The sequence below is a fragment of the Zingiber officinale genome, chromosome 3A (assembly GCF_018446385.1).
Source record: "Zingiber officinale cultivar Zhangliang chromosome 3A, Zo_v1.1, whole genome shotgun sequence".
NCBI classification, from domain to species: Eukaryota; Viridiplantae; Streptophyta; class Magnoliopsida; order Zingiberales; family Zingiberaceae; genus Zingiber; species Zingiber officinale.
In genome coordinates, this window is record NC_055990.1 from 145,933,689 (window position 1) to 145,951,714 (window position 18,026).

An 18,026-nucleotide genomic window follows, 5' to 3' on the forward strand; every position below is an offset into this window, starting at 1 on the left:
AACTTGGACATTATGTGCCAAGGCTAGTGCAAGTGCTCGCCTGCTGAATCTGAAGCATTCGAGATGCGAAGGATCAACTGCAGATGCTACATGACATATACAACAATAACTACAACAAAAAGTATTGCTTATACATCAACTGGAGAACAACAAACAAAATAGAAAGAAAGAAAGAAAGATAAAAGAATGGATGACAACTGTAGTTCATATTATCTACTCCTGCTAGTAAATAAGTTCTTGAAAGTTTTCTACCATTCTAATATTCCTCTCCGGTTTTCTGCCACAAACAACCTGACAAGCATTTTAGAATCAGATTGATACATAAAACAGGGTGATAGAATTCATGTTCTTCAATGCAGGGAAGAAGTAGTTCATCAACATTCTTCATATCACTTTTACATATAATTTCACAAATCCACTTTGCTCAAAAACATGTATGGATCTGACTTAGTGTGTTCATGATCATTCTTCATATTTTAGAAGGTATTTGTTTTTTTTTTGTTTTTGTTTTTGCTTTGGCTCTGATATTATGTTTTATTCCTTGTTTACTAAACCTTTAGATTCATTTAAGATTTGGAAATGTAGAATGGATCAACTTACAGGGATTGAGAAAGAATCGACGTTGGTCGTGCGGGCATGGCCTGAGAAATTGATACTTTGGATTAAAAATTTCTCTGCATAACAAATAAATTCACTCTCTAAGAACACCAAAACCAGCGGACATCTCATTTTTGAACCTCATCAAAATCTCTCCATGCAGTTTCCTAGCAATATTAACCTTATGTATTCAAATGAATCGCACATCAACCTAGATTTGTCGATGAGTATTTCTTGAATCTCTTCCAGAGTTCACAAGAATGGTAGTGGCTATCGTAGACTAGGGCCGACCTTGAGGTATGTCACCAGGGGTGATAGCCAAGGGCCCCCGATTTTTAGGGGCCTCCAAATTTGACATGCATATATAATATTATTATATATACTTAGATTGTTTTAATAAAAACCTAAAAATATATATTTGATTGGATTATTTTAATAAAGGTCAAAAAAAATATATATATATATTTTCTATTAAAATTTAAGCAAAATTATAAAAAAGAAAAGAAATAAAAAAAAGAAGTAAGATAAATGATCCTTTTTTTTCTTGGACTCTGTCCAAAAATTTATTTCTTGTATAATTCTTTCTTTATTAATTTATTTACAGGAGTCATAAGACTATAAAGAGTAAAGTATGAATCTTGAATGCTAATTTCCTCTCTTCTTCTCCTTTGAATCTCTTCTAATTAAATTAGAAAAGTTTATTAATTTTAGTCATCATTCATCCATATAAAAACTTAAAACGTTAATTACCTATTTATTTATATTTTTTCTTATTGTCAATAGTCAATATTGATTTTTAATATTATATTGGAGTCAATATTTTATGATTTTTGTTAGAGATTTAAAAGAGTTTAAATAAATCATCCTAATTTTAATCATCATAGAATAGATTATATCGATTGCTTCAAGCATAAACCAGACTTTTTTGTTCCTTGACTATTATTTTCATTGTTTGTATTTGTTTCATTATTAGTTTTGTTGCTGATTTTGTGTGTTTTATTTTTACACTTGAAATTTGTAGTACAAACATGATTCCAAAAAAATATCAATCTTGGAGTTAGAAAAGAAACAAAATAAAAAAAGTGAAACAGATTATTAAAACTCACAAAGGTGTTCTTTGTAAGTTTTTTAAAACTAGCTCTTCAATTGAAGATTCAGTTGATGAATTACAAGAAGAAAGTCAAGAAGAACTAAATGATCATGCAACAAATGAGCAGCAATCGAGTAATCAAGAAAAATTAAATGATCATGCAATCATGGAGCAGAAAGAATTGAGAGAAAATGATGATCATAATCATGCAATGATTGAGCAGGAAGAATTGAGATAAAATGATGATACTGATTTGAATGTAAATAGCTTAATAATTTTATATATCAAAAATGAGGTGTTAAAAAAAATGATTTTGAAGACCTTATTGATGATTTTACTTCTCAAAATGCTAGAAAATATAGATTTTTTCAATACTTATTTTTTTTTGTATTTGTAAGTATTACACTTTTTGGAGAAACTTAGGAAACATATCTTTATATACTATTGCACTTTTTGAAGAATCTTGAGAAATAAATTTTGTATGGAGTTTACTATATTTTAAATAAAATATATTGATTTTTAAGTTTTTCTATTAAACTATATTCAAATTGTACATTAGTATTTTTTTTTTCCTATAGAGGTCATTTTTCTCTTTTTACCCAAGGACCCCCAAAAGTCAGGATCGGCACTGTCGCAGACTTTACCATTCCCATTCTAATATTAGTTAACGAATGCATTTAGTAATAAACAATAAAATACATCAAGTCAAAAAAAAAAATTAATACATCATTACATAATTTCATACAATAATAACATAATGCAAAAAATATAATGAAAATTAAACTTTCTCCTTAACCAAATCTTCTTTATATTCTCTTTGAATATTATGTTGATTAAATTGATCTCTTGGAATTTATTTGAATTAGATAAATGACTTTGTAATAATGTTTCGTCATAATTATCACGGTTGTAATATTCAAAACAAGCTTGAAGTTATTCTAAACAAATAAATAACTATATATAATTTTGAATCATAAGTTTTTAAAAAATCATATAATAAATTATTATTTATTGATAATTAAATCTGTAAGCTTATATTGGTGTTTAGAGTACTGATAATTCAAAAATTATGATAATGATATACGGAAGGAGTTTTCGTACTGTTCATAGAAGGCACCTTCAATGTCATGGAAAACGCCTTCGGTAGGATAAAATTTAGACTTCGTTGTAGATAAGGAACGAGCTGTTCGAGATAGATTTTTACACACTGGAGACGCCTTCAATGCTATGGAAGACGCCTTCAATGCTATGGAAAGCGCCTTCAATGCTATGGAAATTGCTTTCAATGCTATGGAAGGCGCCTTCCACCATCTATAAAAGAAGTGCTCGCCCAAAGCTTCAAACACAACTTCCATACGAGGTTCTTCGCGTCCAAACGGCTCTCCGACTGCTCTGGCCTCTTGATGCTGCCTTGCTACGCGACTCTGCTATGCCCGATTGCCGTCGAGAAGCCGACCAAACACCGAACTCAAGCCGACCGACTTCAAATAGTGTTTGGTAACAACAATTCATTATTGTACTTAATTTCTACATATGGAAAGTATAGTGTGTTGCACTTCTCTGATTCTTTTTGTACTCGATCCCCTCTTCCGGCGGTTCCGTAAGAGGTATTTAGTAGATTATCCATGGATAGGTCCGTGAGACCTGAGTTTTGGAGTAGGAATCGTCATAGGCTCCGAACCAATTAAATGCTTATGTTCGTATTCTTTTTCTTGTCTTTCTATTTTTCGTGTTTAATTTTCTGCTACGTAATTTGATTTTAAAATGAAAAAGTCAAGTTTTTAAAATCACATGGGTAATATATGGTAAAGAAATAATAAGGCTACGTTTGGTTGTATGTAATGTAATAGAGATTGTAGCGCAATTAAATTTGTAATGTAATATAATCTTGATTACATTACTATGTTTGTTAATGTAATATATGTAATCTTTGATTACAAGGGTGGTTACATTCTTTTGTTTGGTGTCCATTTTTTTTTTCCAGGAATGTAATTCATATTATTATAAAATGACAAAATATCCTGCGACCTAAGCCAGAGGCGGCTGTCGACGACAACTAGTGATGGCGGCCGCCGATCGCCGATGGCGGCCGTCGGTCGTCATCGGTCGGTGATGGTGGTGGTGGTCGATCGTCGACGCTCGGCGGTGGTCGCCGATCATCAGCGTCGGCCGCTAGCCGTTGGTGACCGGTGGTGGTGGCCGTCGATCGATGGTGGTGGTGGCCATCGGTTGCCGATGGTGGTGGCCGTCGGTCGTCTATGCTCGATGGTGGCTGTCGGTCATCGGCGCCGGCCGCTGTGACACCAGCCGTTGGTCGCCGGTGGCGACCGATGGTGGTGGTCACCGATCGCTGACGGCCGCCAGTCGCTGGCGGCCGATGGTGGCTACCGGTCGTCAGCGGCCGGTGGTGGCCACCGGTCGCCGACGCCTAGTGTTGGTGGCTGTCAGTCGCCGGTGGTGGTGGCAGCCGATGGTGGTCGTCGATCGTCGGCGGGCGGTGGTGGTCGCCGGTCGCTGCGGGCGATGGTGGTCGCCGATCGCCGACGGGCGTTGGTGGCCGCCGGTTGCCGGCGGGCGGTGGTGGCAGCCGGTCGCCAGCAACCGGTGGTGGCCACCGATCATCGGTGGTGGTTGCCGGTCGCCGGTGGTGGCCGCCGATCATCCGTGGTGGTCGCCGGTCGCCGGTGGTGGTCGACGACGACTGACGTCCAGTGGTGGTCGCCGGCGGGCATTGGTGGTTGCCGGTCGCCGATGGGCGTTGGTGGTCGCCGGTTGCCGGCGGGCGGTGGTGGCAGCCGATCGCCAGCAACCGGTGGTGGCCACCGATCATCGGTGGTGGTTGCCGGTCGCCGATGGTGGCCGCCGATCATCGGTGGTGGTCGCCGGCCGCCGGTGGTGGTCGCCACCGGTCGATGACGACTAACGTCCAGTGGTGGTCGCCGGTCGCCACCGGCCGCCGATGGCAACGATCGGTGCCCGAAGCGTCGTCGGTGACCGGTTGATGCTGAAAATGAACTAGGGGTATATTTGACATTCACCACAAAAAAAACCAGTGTTTCCGACGGGACTACCGACGGAATTAATATGCTGTCGGTAAACTCTACTTTTTACCGACGGAATAAATCATTTCGTCGGTATCACTACCGACGGAATTAATATGCTGTCGGTAAACTCTACTTTTTACCGACGGAATAAATCATTCCGTCGGTATAACCGTGTGATACCGACGGAATTAATATTCCGTCGGTAAACTAAAGATATTACCGACGGAATAATCCATTCCGTCGGTATATTAATGGGTTTACCGACGGAATTACTAATTCCGTCGGTAAATCTAAAGTGTACCGACGGAATATGAATTCCGTCGACAAGTTCCCCTAAAAAAACCCTAACCTCCTGTTTCCCTCACGCGCACGTGGCCGACGGCTTCGTTCTCCCGTTCCCGATCGCTTCGTTCTCCCGTTCCCGATCGCTTCGTTCTCCCGTTCCCGATCGCAGGTTAGTTTTTGTTTTTTTTTTCCTTTTTTTCCGGCGAGCGGCAGTTGCCGCCGGCCTTCGCCCACACGCGGCGGCGCGTGCCCGCAGTGGGCTTCCTCGCCCGCAGCGGGTTTCTGCGCCCGCCATCGGCAGGCGGCGTTCGGCTTCGGCCGCCAGCGGCCATCTGCGCCTGCCGGCGGCGGCCGCCTGCGAGCATCTGCGCCAGCGGCTGCCTGCGGCCTTCTGCGCCGGCCAGCGGGCGCCTGCGCCTGCCTGCGTGTGTGCCGGCTGTTGTCGGACGCCAGCTGGCTGCTGGCTGCTGGCTGCTGGCGGCTGTGCCAACCGGCAGCTGGTTGCTGTGCCGGCCGGCAGTTGGCTGCTGGTGCCACGAGAAATTTGAAAAATATTTTGTCTTAATTTTTTAGCTAAATTATTTTTATTTTGTAAACAGGTAGCATTTGCTGCTCTTCTCCAGTTGACCTACACATATTCAGGTAAAATTACTAAATTATATTGTATGTCATTTAACATGATTAAAGTTAGAAATAGGTTATGTTAGTATGTTAATTTATAGCATAATATAGTCCGTTTGTTTGTTTTGTGTTAGTATCTTAATGTATGTTAATTTTTAGTTCTCAATATATTAGTTTTAGGTGAAAATGTCTATGAACAAAACTTGGATGTACAATCGATTAGAAAAAGGATTTATCAGAGATGATTTTATTGCTGAAGTTGAACAGTTTGTGAACTTTGCTAAAAGTCACCCTGAATGTATGAATGGTGTTGAGTTACGGTGTCCATGCAATCATAAAAAATGTCAAAATAGAGCTTTCCGTGATGAGGATACTGTAAAAATGCATATATGTAGAAATGGTTTTGTGCCAAATTACTACAATTGGTACTGTCACGGAGAACCTTATTTATATGAACCAATTGGATCTTCTGGTGGTTCGTCATCCAGGGCAACAGTTACCGCTCCTGAAGCATCAATTAATATTGATATCGCAATGCAATCAATGGTTCATGATACGATAAATGCTACAGTTGATTATTCTAATATAGATGAAACACCAACACCTGAATATCAGCAACTATATGAAATGTTAAAGGCTAGTGAAAGAGAAGTGTGGAAAGACATTCCCTCAGGTCATTCTTAATTATCAGCTACTGCAAGGTTATTAAATATGAAAGCAGAACATCATTTTTCAGAAAGATGTTACGACGACATTTGTCAGTTGATGTCAGAATTGCTTCCTGCTGATAACATAATGACGGATAGTTTTTACAGTACAAAAAAATTGATCAGAGGTTTAGGTTTGCCTGTGGAGAAGATTGATTGTTGTATAAATAACTGCATGATATTTTGGAATGAAGACAATGATCTGCGTGAATGCAAAATCTGTACACACCCTCGTTATAAGCATGGTACTCGCATACCTGGGCAGAAGAAGAAAAAAATAGTTTGGAAAGTGATGTATTATTTTCCGTTAACTGCTAGACTTCAACGTTTGTATGCATCTGCTGCTACAGCTTGCCATATGACGTGGCATCATGAGCATGAGCACGATGGAGGTATAATGTGTCATCCTTCTGATTCACCTGCATGGAAACATCTAGATGTTGTATTTCCTTCATTTGCAATGGAACCATGTAATGTGAGATTGGGACTTTCTGCAAATGGATTTCAACCATTTGGACAGTCAGGACAACAATATTCATCTTGGCCGGTTATATTAACACCTTACAATTTACCGCCATGGATGTGTATGAAAGATGAATTTATGTTCCTTACAGTACTTATTCCTGGTCCAACCAATCCCAAAGAGAAGTTAGATGTTTTCTTACAACCTCTTATTGCAGAGTTAAATGAATTATGGAATGTAGGGTCGGTGATTTATGATGTTGCAAGAAAAACTAATTTTAGATTGCATGCTGCATTATTATGGACGATCAGTGATTTTCCAGCATACTCAATGTTATCGGGTTGGAGCACAGCTGGTAAATTAGCATGTCCACACTGCATGACTGATTCTGATGCATTTTCATTACCTTACAGTGGGAAGGTGTCTTGGTTTGATAATCACCGTAAATTTTTACCACCTGATCACTCTTTTAGGCGAAATAAGAAAATTTTCTTAAAAAATGTTGTAGTCGGAAAACCCCGCCACTCCATGCTTCGGTGAACAAATCATTGAGCAAATTGATAGTTATGGATTTCTACCAGTATCACAATCTGGTTCTGATGAGATAAATAAATATATTGTTAGGATGTGTAAGTGTGGTTGGAAGAAAAGGAGTATTTTTTGGGAGTTACCGTATTGGAAGTATCTGCTTATTCGACATAATTTAGATGTTATGCATATTGAGAAAAATTTCTTCGATAATATCTTTAACACTGTGATGAATGTGCCTGGAAGAACTAAAGACACTGCAAAATCACGCGAGGAATTAAAAGACCTAGTCAATAGACCAGAGTTGCATCAAGATGAAATAACTAATAGATTTCCAAAGGCTTGTTATACATTGGACAAAGATGGCAAGCAAGCTTTATGTAATTGGTTGAAAGAAATCAAATTTCCAGATGGTTATGCATCAAATATGGGCTGATGCGTGGATATGAATAGATTAAAGATGTTTGGAATGAAAAGTCATGACTGTCATGTATTTATACAAAGACTTATTCCAGTAGCTTTCCATGACTTACTTCCTCAAAATGTTTGGCAAGCACTCACTGAATTGAGTATATTTTTTAGAGATTTGACATCAAGGTGTATTACGATAGATGATATGCTTCGGCTAGAAACAGACATTCCACTCATATTATGTAAACTGGAGTGCATATTTCCACCAAGTTTTTTTGATTCAATGAAACATCTACCAGTACATTTACCATACGAGGCATAAATAGCAGGTCCTGTGCAGTACAGATGGATGTATCCATTTGAACGGTTTTTGAGGAAATTAAAAAATAATGTTCGTAACAAAGCAAGAGTTGAAGGGTCAATATGCAATGCTTATCTAGTAGAAGAAGCATCTTCTTTCTGCTCATATTATTTTGTTGATAGTGTGCAAACAAGACATCGCAGGTGTCCTAGAAATTCTGATGATGCTTGTCAGTCGATAGATCCATCTATGCTTTCTATTTTTAAGTTTCCTGGTAAGTTAATGGGTGCATCGCTTGCTAGATGGTTAACCGAGGAAGAATATCATGCTGCAAGAACATATATACTCGTAAATTGTGAAGAGGTCAAACCATACATAAAGTAAGTAAACTTCTTAAATCAAACAATTATCCTTTGTTTAATTATTTTGCTTGATATCCCAATTTTAATATAATTACTTATTTTCTCAGCTTATACGAACAACAATTATATCTCCAAAACCCATCAATTGGTGCAAGTGAGGTAGCTACAAAATTAGAGACCGAATTTGCATTGTGGTTTCAAATATATGTAAGTTAGAAAATTTGTGAAATTTTTAAGTTCATTTTTTATTAAGAAGTGTACTAAGATATATGTTACTTATTTTTATAGGTGAAAGATCGTAGAATATCAAATGTGCAAGATGATAGGATAATGAATATTGCATCAGGACCCCTTCGTAAAATAAAGGTGTATTCTGGTTACTATGTTAATGGTCTTAAATTCCACGTGGCACAACGAGATTCACGAAGATTAACTTATAATTCTGGTGTTTGCGTTAAAGGATATGTGGACAACAATAACACTGAATTTGATTATTATGGTAGACTTGATGAAATCATAGAGATTGAATATCCTGCATTACCAATAAAGAGGTGTGTGTTGTTCAAATGTTCATGGTATGATCCGACCTCAAGAATAGGTACTCGAATTCATCTAAATTATAATTTAGTTGAGGTTAATGCAAATAAAAGATTCAACAAGTTTGAGCCTTTTATTTTCAGAATATAAGCGGGTCAAGTTTTCTATCTTGAATACCCTACGAAGAGAAGAAGATCTAGTGAATGGTTGTCTGTTTGTCGAATCAAGCCTCGCTCGACCATAGAGATGCCGAATACAATCACTGCTCAAAACCATGATGCATTTCAGAATAATGAAGTGGAGATATATTCAGTTGATTTACAACACCAATCTACTTCTCAATTGCTTGTAGATGCTAATGACATTTACGAAGAGATGGATGATGGGGAGATGTCCAACAGTGAGGATGAAGTTGAACTAAGCTCATCTAGCAATGAGGACATAGAAACTGTTAATGTTGACTAGTCAGATGTTAATGATGATTAAATATTAACATTATTATTTCCGTCAGTAAGTAGATTTCCTTAATGTTTTGTATTTATATTATCAGGTTTTTAGACCTTTTTATGATGTGTTGCAATGTTATTTTGCAGATATTATCATGGCAGAGCAGCAGGCTGTGGCACCCCGTGGCCACAAAGTCCTTACCGTTGTCGGGGACTCGTATGTATATTGTCTTATTAATTATTCAAGTTTATATATAACATTAGTTATAATATATTTCTCATAACCTAAAGGTCTATTTTTGTGCAGGTTCACTCCGGATGGGCACAGAGTTGCCACATATATCACTGCAAAATTTAAGGAACGAGTTAGCGCGCCTGGTACTACATGGAGGCATGTAGACCAGGAGATTCTACAAAATTTAATTCACATTCTATAATATAGTTATCATTTATATCATTTAAACTAAATGTTTAACTTATAATTATAGAAAAGATATACATGGGTGGACGGGCAAGAAGATCAATTTAAAGCTACATGGAATACTTATTGTGCCAAACTCTACAGAGATCATATGTATTACATGAGAAAGAAGGGCACTAGGCCTGCGTATGTTTCGGAGGCGATATGGAGTGCATGGACGACCACCTGGACTGCAGAAAGGTGGCAAGCTAATGCCGAAAAGGCAAAAGCAAATAGGAATACAGAGCCAGGTGGCCCGAGCACCGGAACCGCTCGACATACGTCAGGATCCAGATCTATTGTTGAGCATACCATTGATTTGGTGAGTATAATTTAAAATTATACTTTATAACAAATTTTGTATTTATTACCAACCTTGTATTGTTGAGCATACTAATTTTTTTCCCTAATTTATAAATGTAGGAACGTGAGCTTGCCCGACAGCCTACATGTATGGAGATTTTTCTGAAGACCCACAAGAAGAAGGATGGGTCATTTGTTGATTCTCGATCTCAAACTCTACATGTAAGATAATTAACTTTATTACATTTGTTCATTTATATCTTGATTAGTAATTAGTAATACATATCATTATGTTATTTTTTATGCAGCAAGAAATGACAGAACGGGTGGCTCAGACATCTCAGCCATCAGCAGAGGGTGGAGAGTCACAATCTTTATCCACCGACGATCTAAATGAGATATATTATGATGTTGTCGGTGGAAGGACAAAAAACTCCACCCTCTACGGCCTTGGCTCTCAGGCCAAAGTGGCATTTGATCGTTTGAGGAATCCAGTAGGCCGTGCTAGTTCCTCTTCTTCTGGTGAGATGCAGTCTTTAAGACGTGAAAATCAAGAACTGCGGTCTCAACTGAAATCAATGGATCAGAGGATGGCTGATATGGATCAGTGGAGAGCTGATGAGGAGAAGAAGAGAGCTGAACGTGACAAGAGTAATGAAGATCTCATGGCCCAAATGCGGGCAATCGTGGCTTCTTTCACCCAAGCATCACAGGGATCTGAGTCACAGGAGACTCAAGATCTATCAGACGGTGGTCGTTAGCTTTTTGAGGTTTGTTCAGCTATACTTTATTTATTTATTTATTATATAGAACGTGAGCCTGTTTTGATATTATAACATGTTTATTTCTAAAGGTTTTATTACTATATATTTCAGGAGTCACGTTAAGTTATATATACATATTGGCTCTTCACTACATCATTTGCTCACTTTTTGTTCAGGTATTATTTCATATAAAATTCTTAATATATAAATATGTAAACTGTTTATTTAAACATCATTTTGTATTTGCCTTTTTACAGGATTTTCTCTATGATTTCCCGTTCTTGTATTATTGGGACTACATTTTAGTTCGGTATGTGTTATGTAAACTTGATTTTAGATATGGATATGTGAAGAATATATATTCTGCAGATTTAGTTAGCTATGGATTATATGGAATATGATTTTTTTTGTGGATTTTATTAGTTTGTGATTATCATATGATAGATATATGTGTGTAGATTATATTTGATGTAGATTATATTTGTTGTGGATTGTATTTGTTGTGTGGATTGTATGAAACCATCGATTGTGATGGTTTGTTTATATATGTGGAAAATGTATATGGGAACAGCGTGTAAACGAAAAGAATCTGTCAAATTTTTTTTTGAAATTCCGACGGATTACCGACGGAATCCATTCCGTCGGTAATTATCGTAACTTTTGGTTCGATAGATCACCTTCGGGACCATCGACGGAACAGGCTGATCCGTCGGTAAATACCGACGGAACATAATTTTCCGTCGGTAGATGCCGACGGATCAGCCTTTTCCGTCGGCAAATACCGACGGAAAATTATTTTCCGTTGGCAATTACCGACGGATCAGCCTGTTCCGTCGGTAATTGCCGACGGAAAATAATTTTCCGTCGGAGATGGTCACCTCAATCGGTGATGTAGAATATTGTAATTATACCGACGGAATGTATTTTCTGTCGGTACGTTTACCGACAGAAACTTAATTTCCGTCGGTATAAAATACCATCAGAATTCTGTTTCTGTCGGGAATAGAAGCCGGCGGATATTTTACCAACAGAAATTATTCCGTCGGAATTCCGTCGCTATATGTCTATAGCGACGGAATTCCGACTGATATTTCTGTCGGTAATGTTGGTTTTTTTTGTAGTGATTTAAATTTTGATTAAACAATGATCTCGTAATATAATTGGATTATATAGTGTCTTGTAATGTAATTCTGATTACATTATAAGGAAGATTACATCCTATTAAACACAGTAATTATCCTTGTAATCAAAGATTATATACATTATATTACCAAACGTAATAATATTATCAAGATTACATTACATTACAAATTTGATTACATTACAAGCTCGATTACATTACACCTAACCAAACGTAACCTAAAAGTGTCATGGTAGAAATAATCTTATAAATTTTTTTAAAAAATTTAGGATTTAATCGGATACATATGATATATTTTAAGATGATAGATCTATTAGATATTAGATTTGGATAAAGTATGTAGCCGACGACGGATAGTGTTTACTTAAATTAACCCTATGTATATAAATTAAACCTAAGTTGCATTTTTCTTCTTCCCCAATCTTGCGCTGCCCTCTCCCGATCGCCCACCTGGCGTCGTCGTCCCGTCGATTGGCGCCACTCAACTGTCGCCAACCATTCGAGCGAGACTCACCGGCGACGCAGCAGCCGTCGCGGGAGGCGACGCTGTCGGCCTGAGCGAGAATCCCGATTCCTCTTCATCGCTTGCTCTCGATCTTCGCTGTCGCCTGATCGCGCCCGCGCCATTGGATCCAGCTATCGGCAGTGCGAGAGCCGCCGTCTCCCTTTGTTTCGAGCCAGGGCCGCCATTTTGACCTAGAAACGTCGATTGCCTCTTCCTCGACCCCTCTGCCTCTGTCGACGAGGATCAGTTCTAGCACCAGCTCACTGCGTGCCGGCGTCTCTTGACGTAGCGCCATCACCAGCCTCTGTTTGCTTGCTACCATTCCTGGAGAAGAGGAAAGTTAGGTAATAATCCTTGTTAACTTCAACATAATGTGGATTTAGGTAAATTACTATAAGGATTCCTAATTAGTTGGATTTGGGATTGTTTTCCAAATGGCAGTGGAAGATTGGTATGCAATTGCTTGGTTCCAGCCAACACAACTCCAGCCATTACTGTTTGTCGACGATCCACATCTTCCGATTGTGAACCCCTCCGGCCATTAGGCACCACGGATTTGGTGAGTATGTGATATGATTAGGTTAATTCAATTAGGGTTTCTTAACCATAATTGGGATTAGGTTTGGTTAATCGAATTATGGTAGATTAGTATGATTTGTGTTTTATGTTGCAGAGTTTTGATTCGATTTGGAGCAGACTCTTGGACATGTGGATATTTAGCGTGACTTACATTTTAGGCGGGTACTTCCTGCCTTGTTCCTTTAGTAATTTGACCTTAGTGCATGATCTATGTTTAGATAGTTGTTATATTTACCTTGACTCTATTCGTTCTTACTTCTTGAGTTTGATCTTTTATTTCTTGATCTTGTATGTTGATCTATTTTAATATCCATGCAGTCTCATTGTTATCCATGCTATTATGATTGAGCAATAGACGGAGAAGAGGAAGAGGCGACGATGAGTATCGTCCCGAAGGAGACGATCGAGGTGGTTGCGCAAAGCATTGGCATCTCTAACCTCTCCCCTGAGGTCTCTCTCGCACTCGCCCCCGATGTTGAGTACCGTCTTCGGGAGATCATGCAGGTGGTGCTTGTGTTGCATCTCGGGTTAGGGTTTTACGGGGATGAAACGTTTCGGTGCTTTAAAGTTTGATTCTTCGTTAGTTTTGGTTTTCCTGGTCCCTGACTTTGGAAAGGGAAGTGCAGGAGGCAATAAAGTGCATGCGTCACTCTAAAAGGATGGTCTTGACGGCTGAAGATGTGGACAGTGCACTCAGTCTGAGGAATGTCGAGGTAGGTTTCCTGTCTGCAACTTCTAACTTTAATTGGTTTTGTACTTGTATTTGTTTCCAGGATTGATAGAGTTACGAGATATGTTGTTTGTAAAGTTTGTTTGAATGTAGTTTATATTTAAAAAAACCTTCATTCTGTTTTGAATTGTTAACACAATAAATTTACGTAAGAAATGAAGTCCTAAAGGGGAAATTAGGAGGAGATGGTAGTATCTTTTTTCATTTAATCACTCGAACTTGGGCCATAACTGAAGTTCAAAATTATACATTAGTTTGTGCGCCTTTCCAAATATCTGCCTTTCTTTTGTTTCTTTAAGGAGAATTAAGAAATATTTCATAATGTTTTTTTTTTTCCTTGAACCATGAATTATGTTTATATCATATGGGAGTGAAGCTCTGCTTTAAGAAGATCCTAGTTAGGTTGGAAAACACAATAAAATCATGCGAAACTTGTATAGTTCTTTTCTCCATTATGTTTCCAGCATCTCAAGCCAATATATTACTGGTTGCTTGTTCTATAATTTCAGCCTATTTATGGATTTGCATCAACTGATCCCTTGCGGTTCAAGAGGGCAGTAGGGCACAAGGATCTGTTCTATCTTGATGACAGAGATTTGGATTTCAAGGAGGTTTGTGAAGTTTTTATTGGGTGTAATTTACTTGATAACATGGTTGTATTTACTATTGTTTGCAACATATAGGTCATTGATTCACCATTACCCAAAGCACCACTTGAAACTGCTGTTGTGGCTCACTGGCTTGCTATTGAAGGGGTGCAACCTGCAATTCCTGAAAATTCTCCTGCTGAAGGTTTTATTTATGTGACAATTAATTTGTTCTATCTTTATTGGAGTAGACTGCCGTTCTTCATAAGAATAAATGAAACCTTCCAAATAAGTAATTCTTGGTTGGATAGTACACAAATCAGAAAGGTTTTTTGGCATATACCATATTTCTAACTGAGATATGCGGTAGGTCTTTTGTGATCTAATTGATAATGGCTCTGGGGATATAAGTGCATTACTACATGTACCAAGAATGTATATTATTCACAATCAATAGGTGTACAATATAGTTCCTGAAATAGGATATGATATGTTTCCTTTTGTCTATGAACTTCAATTGTGCAGTTATCATTAAATATTCCAAATTTTTATGCCTTCTCAAAACCAAAACTACTTCTGTAGGCTAATACATGATAACGTGTATTTTGGTATATACTGGGACAGAAAGGGTGCAAAATTGCTACTTATTTATTTATAAATAATCAACTTTTGTGGTGCAGTGTGAATAAAACTATGAATTTCTATTTGGTTCTCTTGGTTAATTCATCAAACTCATTTGAGATATGTCAGTTGTGGTTTTTTGCCTTATTGGTGTCACCACTTCTATAGGCTCTAAACCATTATGTTGGTGTATACTCTGGTTTTGGTTTAATCATTTCTTTGTAATGTTATCTTATTAAGAGAAATTGATTTACATGAATATATTTTTTCCAGCAATTGTATCCCTGTCTGAAAATAAGAAATCTGAGAACACCAAAGAAGATGGACTTCTTGTTGATCTCAAACTGCCTGTTAAGCATGTATTATCTAGGGAGCTACAGGTTTTTCCCCCCAACAGTCCCTTCATGAACTTTCTTGGTTTTGCTGCCCAAGTTCTTGAGCTTCTATGAGAAATTGCCCATGCAGATAGTTTTTATTACTCATCATTGCAGCTCTACTTTGACAAAATTACTGAGCTTACAGTTACAAGACCTGAATCCAACCTTTTTAAAGAAGCTTTAGTGAGTTTAGCAATGGATTCAGGAATTCATCCGTTGGTTCCATACTTTTCCTACTTCATTGCAGATGAGGTCAAGTTTGTCAATCTTCATTAATTGAATAATTCTTCTTAGTTCCCATACCTATTGACAGCTATTCCATCACAGGTTGCTCGGAGCTTAAATGATCTTCCTATCTTGTTTGCTTTAATGCGTGTGGTTCGAAGCCTTCTCCAAAATCCACACATTCACATAGAACCATATGTGAGTCATTTTTCTACTTCAATAATACACAAGACATTACAGACAATTTTGTACAGTCATTCATATTTCTTCTAACTAAAAAATTTATTATCTTCAGTTACATCAGCTGATGCCATCAATTATTACATGCGTCGTTGCCAAAAGGTTGGGGAGTAGAATAACAGATAACCACTGGGAACTCCGTGATTTCTCAGCAAATCTAGCTGCATCAGTGTGTAGAAGGTTAGAAATCGTGCTCTAAATATAAAACTTCATTCTTTAAGAGCTTGCTTCTTTTCTAGAAAAGTAAATAAGAAAATCTATTCAAACTCCTTTATCATTGCGACGATTATCTCATGCTGCATGCATAACAGTTTCCAGTTTCATTTTGCTTGAGAAAATTCTTATATCAATAAGTGACATCTACTCAACAGATATGGTCATGTGTACCACAATCTTCAGTCACGATTGACGAAGACATTGATTAATGCTTTTCTTGATCCTTCTAAAGCACTCACACAACATTATGGTGCCATTCAAGGGCTTGCTGCGCTGGGACCAAGTGTGGTAATTCTTAACACCCTATTTCTCTGTCATTCATGTCACCTTTTCTCCCTTTAGTCTAACTTTTATACCCACTTTGCTAGATATGTCTTCTTGTTTTGCCAAATCTTGAGCCGTATTTGCAACTTTTGGAGCCTGAGATGCAACTGGAAAAGCAGAAGAATGAGATGAAAAGGAAAGAAGCTTGGCGAGTATATGGTGCTTTACAGGTATTTCTTGTTCATTTACTCAAATAAAAAATTGTTTCATAAATAATTACTTACCTTGGTTGCATATTTAGTGTGCCACTGGTAAATGTTTGTATGACCGGCTGAAGATGATGCCTACCTTATTATCTCCACCGAAACAAGGTGTGTGGAGGATTAACCCACGGATTGCAACAAGCATGAGTAAGCCCCAATTCAAGTATTTTCACCAGTTTTCCATTTAATATTTCTGGAATCATTTAAAATAATCTTCTTGTGGAAATCTCATTGTCATTTCCTTCTGTTTTATGGATAAATATATAGTCAACAATTGGAGCATTTGGAGCCATACTTATATTGTGCCTGACATTTGGAGAAAATAGTTGCTTATGCATACTTTTTTTTTGAAAAAAAAATAGTTGTGCCTGACATTTGGAGCCATACTTATGTTGGATACACATTATCAAGTCCAAGTAACATAAAATTAAATCAGAAAACACGTAGAGTTCCTGATTTAGCACACTGATACTTCTGACTCATTAAACTAGAGAAATGCGTGTATATCAGCAAATGTCAGGTTATAGTTTCTGATACAATTTTTCCTCAAATCAGTCAAGCGGAAGTTGAGCACCAATAACTCATCGCAGCAGCCACCCTTCAAGAAGATGGCAGTTGATGGACCAGCAGGCACAATACAGGCTATTGCCACAACAACAGCCACCCTGCAAGGAGCAGAGGATGGGTTTGCTCCACAATCATCTGGTGCTGGTACAGGGCAATCTTCTGCACCAGGTCAGGTATCGATTGATTCAATTGGCAGTAGAAGAGAGAAGGGCGGCAGCGGAGCACCCAAGGGTTCAGCAGTTCTGGCCCAAGCTTGGAAGGAGGATCTCGATGCAGGAAACCTCCTATTGTCACTGTTTCAGTTGTTTGGGGAAGGCATATTGTCATTCACTCCGTCACTGGAGAAATCTTTCTTTCTCTAGCTGTGTTAATTGATCTAATAGGGTTTCCACCCGCAATTGAAAGATGGTGTATTATTTAGTGTTTTGTAACAATAGATGTAATGGATCTACCTTTGTTAGAAGTAAACTGTTCTTTTGGGGTTCCTTTGGTCAATGTTCAAACTATCAGTTTTTGAATCAGTTTTGTTTACAGATCGGATCAGTTTGTGTGAGTGTCGACCTTAAGTAGTTTGATGTTCAAGCTAAGATGTTCTTGAGCGATTAGCTGAAGCCTCTCTTTCATAATGGCTTTAGTTTGATACGCAGGCAGGTTAAGTCGGTAGAAACATGTTTGTGATGTCGGTAGAGACCCTCGGGATCTTGATGATTTGCATATGTGCAATTTGGAAAACAAGTCGGGAAATCCATCAGCAGGCAATTACCTTACCGCTGTCCAAAAATGGAGAAGCAC

General features: G+C 38.2%; 1 protein-coding gene and 1 long non-coding RNA gene across 3 annotated transcripts; both read left to right on the forward strand.

The window, feature by feature from the left end:
- Positions 1 to 5,136: 5,136 nt before the first annotated feature.
- LOC122054107 lies at positions 5,137 to 9,611 on the forward strand. Its single transcript, XR_006132564.1, has 3 exons — positions 5,137 to 5,185; positions 5,616 to 5,658; positions 9,540 to 9,611. It is a non-coding gene; the product is annotated as an uncharacterized LOC122054107 (long non-coding RNA).
- Positions 9,612 to 12,459: 2,848 nt separating this feature from the next.
- On the forward strand, positions 12,460 to 17,767 carry LOC122052676 (transcription initiation factor TFIID subunit 6-like). Of its 2 annotated transcripts, none has more exons than XM_042614339.1 (15): positions 12,460 to 12,909; positions 13,007 to 13,124; positions 13,239 to 13,306; positions 13,463 to 13,648; positions 13,771 to 13,857; positions 14,384 to 14,485; positions 14,558 to 14,666; positions 15,356 to 15,462; positions 15,574 to 15,711; positions 15,787 to 15,882; positions 15,980 to 16,104; positions 16,296 to 16,428; positions 16,509 to 16,634; positions 16,706 to 16,814; positions 17,223 to 17,767. In XM_042614339.1, the coding sequence occupies exons 4-15, from the start codon at positions 13,523 to 13,525 to the stop codon at positions 17,594 to 17,596; spliced, it is 1,632 nt and encodes a 543-aa protein (XP_042470273.1). In that variant the 5' UTR covers positions 12,460 to 12,909; positions 13,007 to 13,124; positions 13,239 to 13,306; positions 13,463 to 13,522; the 3' UTR covers positions 17,597 to 17,767. The 2 variants fall into 2 exon arrangements, with proteins under 2 accessions (XP_042470273.1, XP_042470272.1); XM_042614338.1 differs by having other exon boundaries at positions 13,239 to 13,302.
- The last annotated feature ends 259 nt before the right edge of the window (positions 17,768 to 18,026 follow it).

Excerpts from the sequence above, each read along its gene's own strand:
- LOC122052676 (XM_042614339.1), top strand. The coding sequence starts at position 13,523 with ATGAGTATCGTCCCGAAGGAGACGATCGAGGTGGTTGCGCAAAGCATT. Across the intron at positions 13,649-13,770 it reads GTCTTCGGGAGATCATGCAG|GAGGCAATAAAGTGCATGCG; the intron begins GTGGTGCTTGTG and ends AGGGAAGTGCAG. Across the intron at positions 15,712-15,786 it reads CCTACTTCATTGCAGATGAG|GTTGCTCGGAGCTTAAATGA; the intron begins GTCAAGTTTGTC and ends ATTCCATCACAG.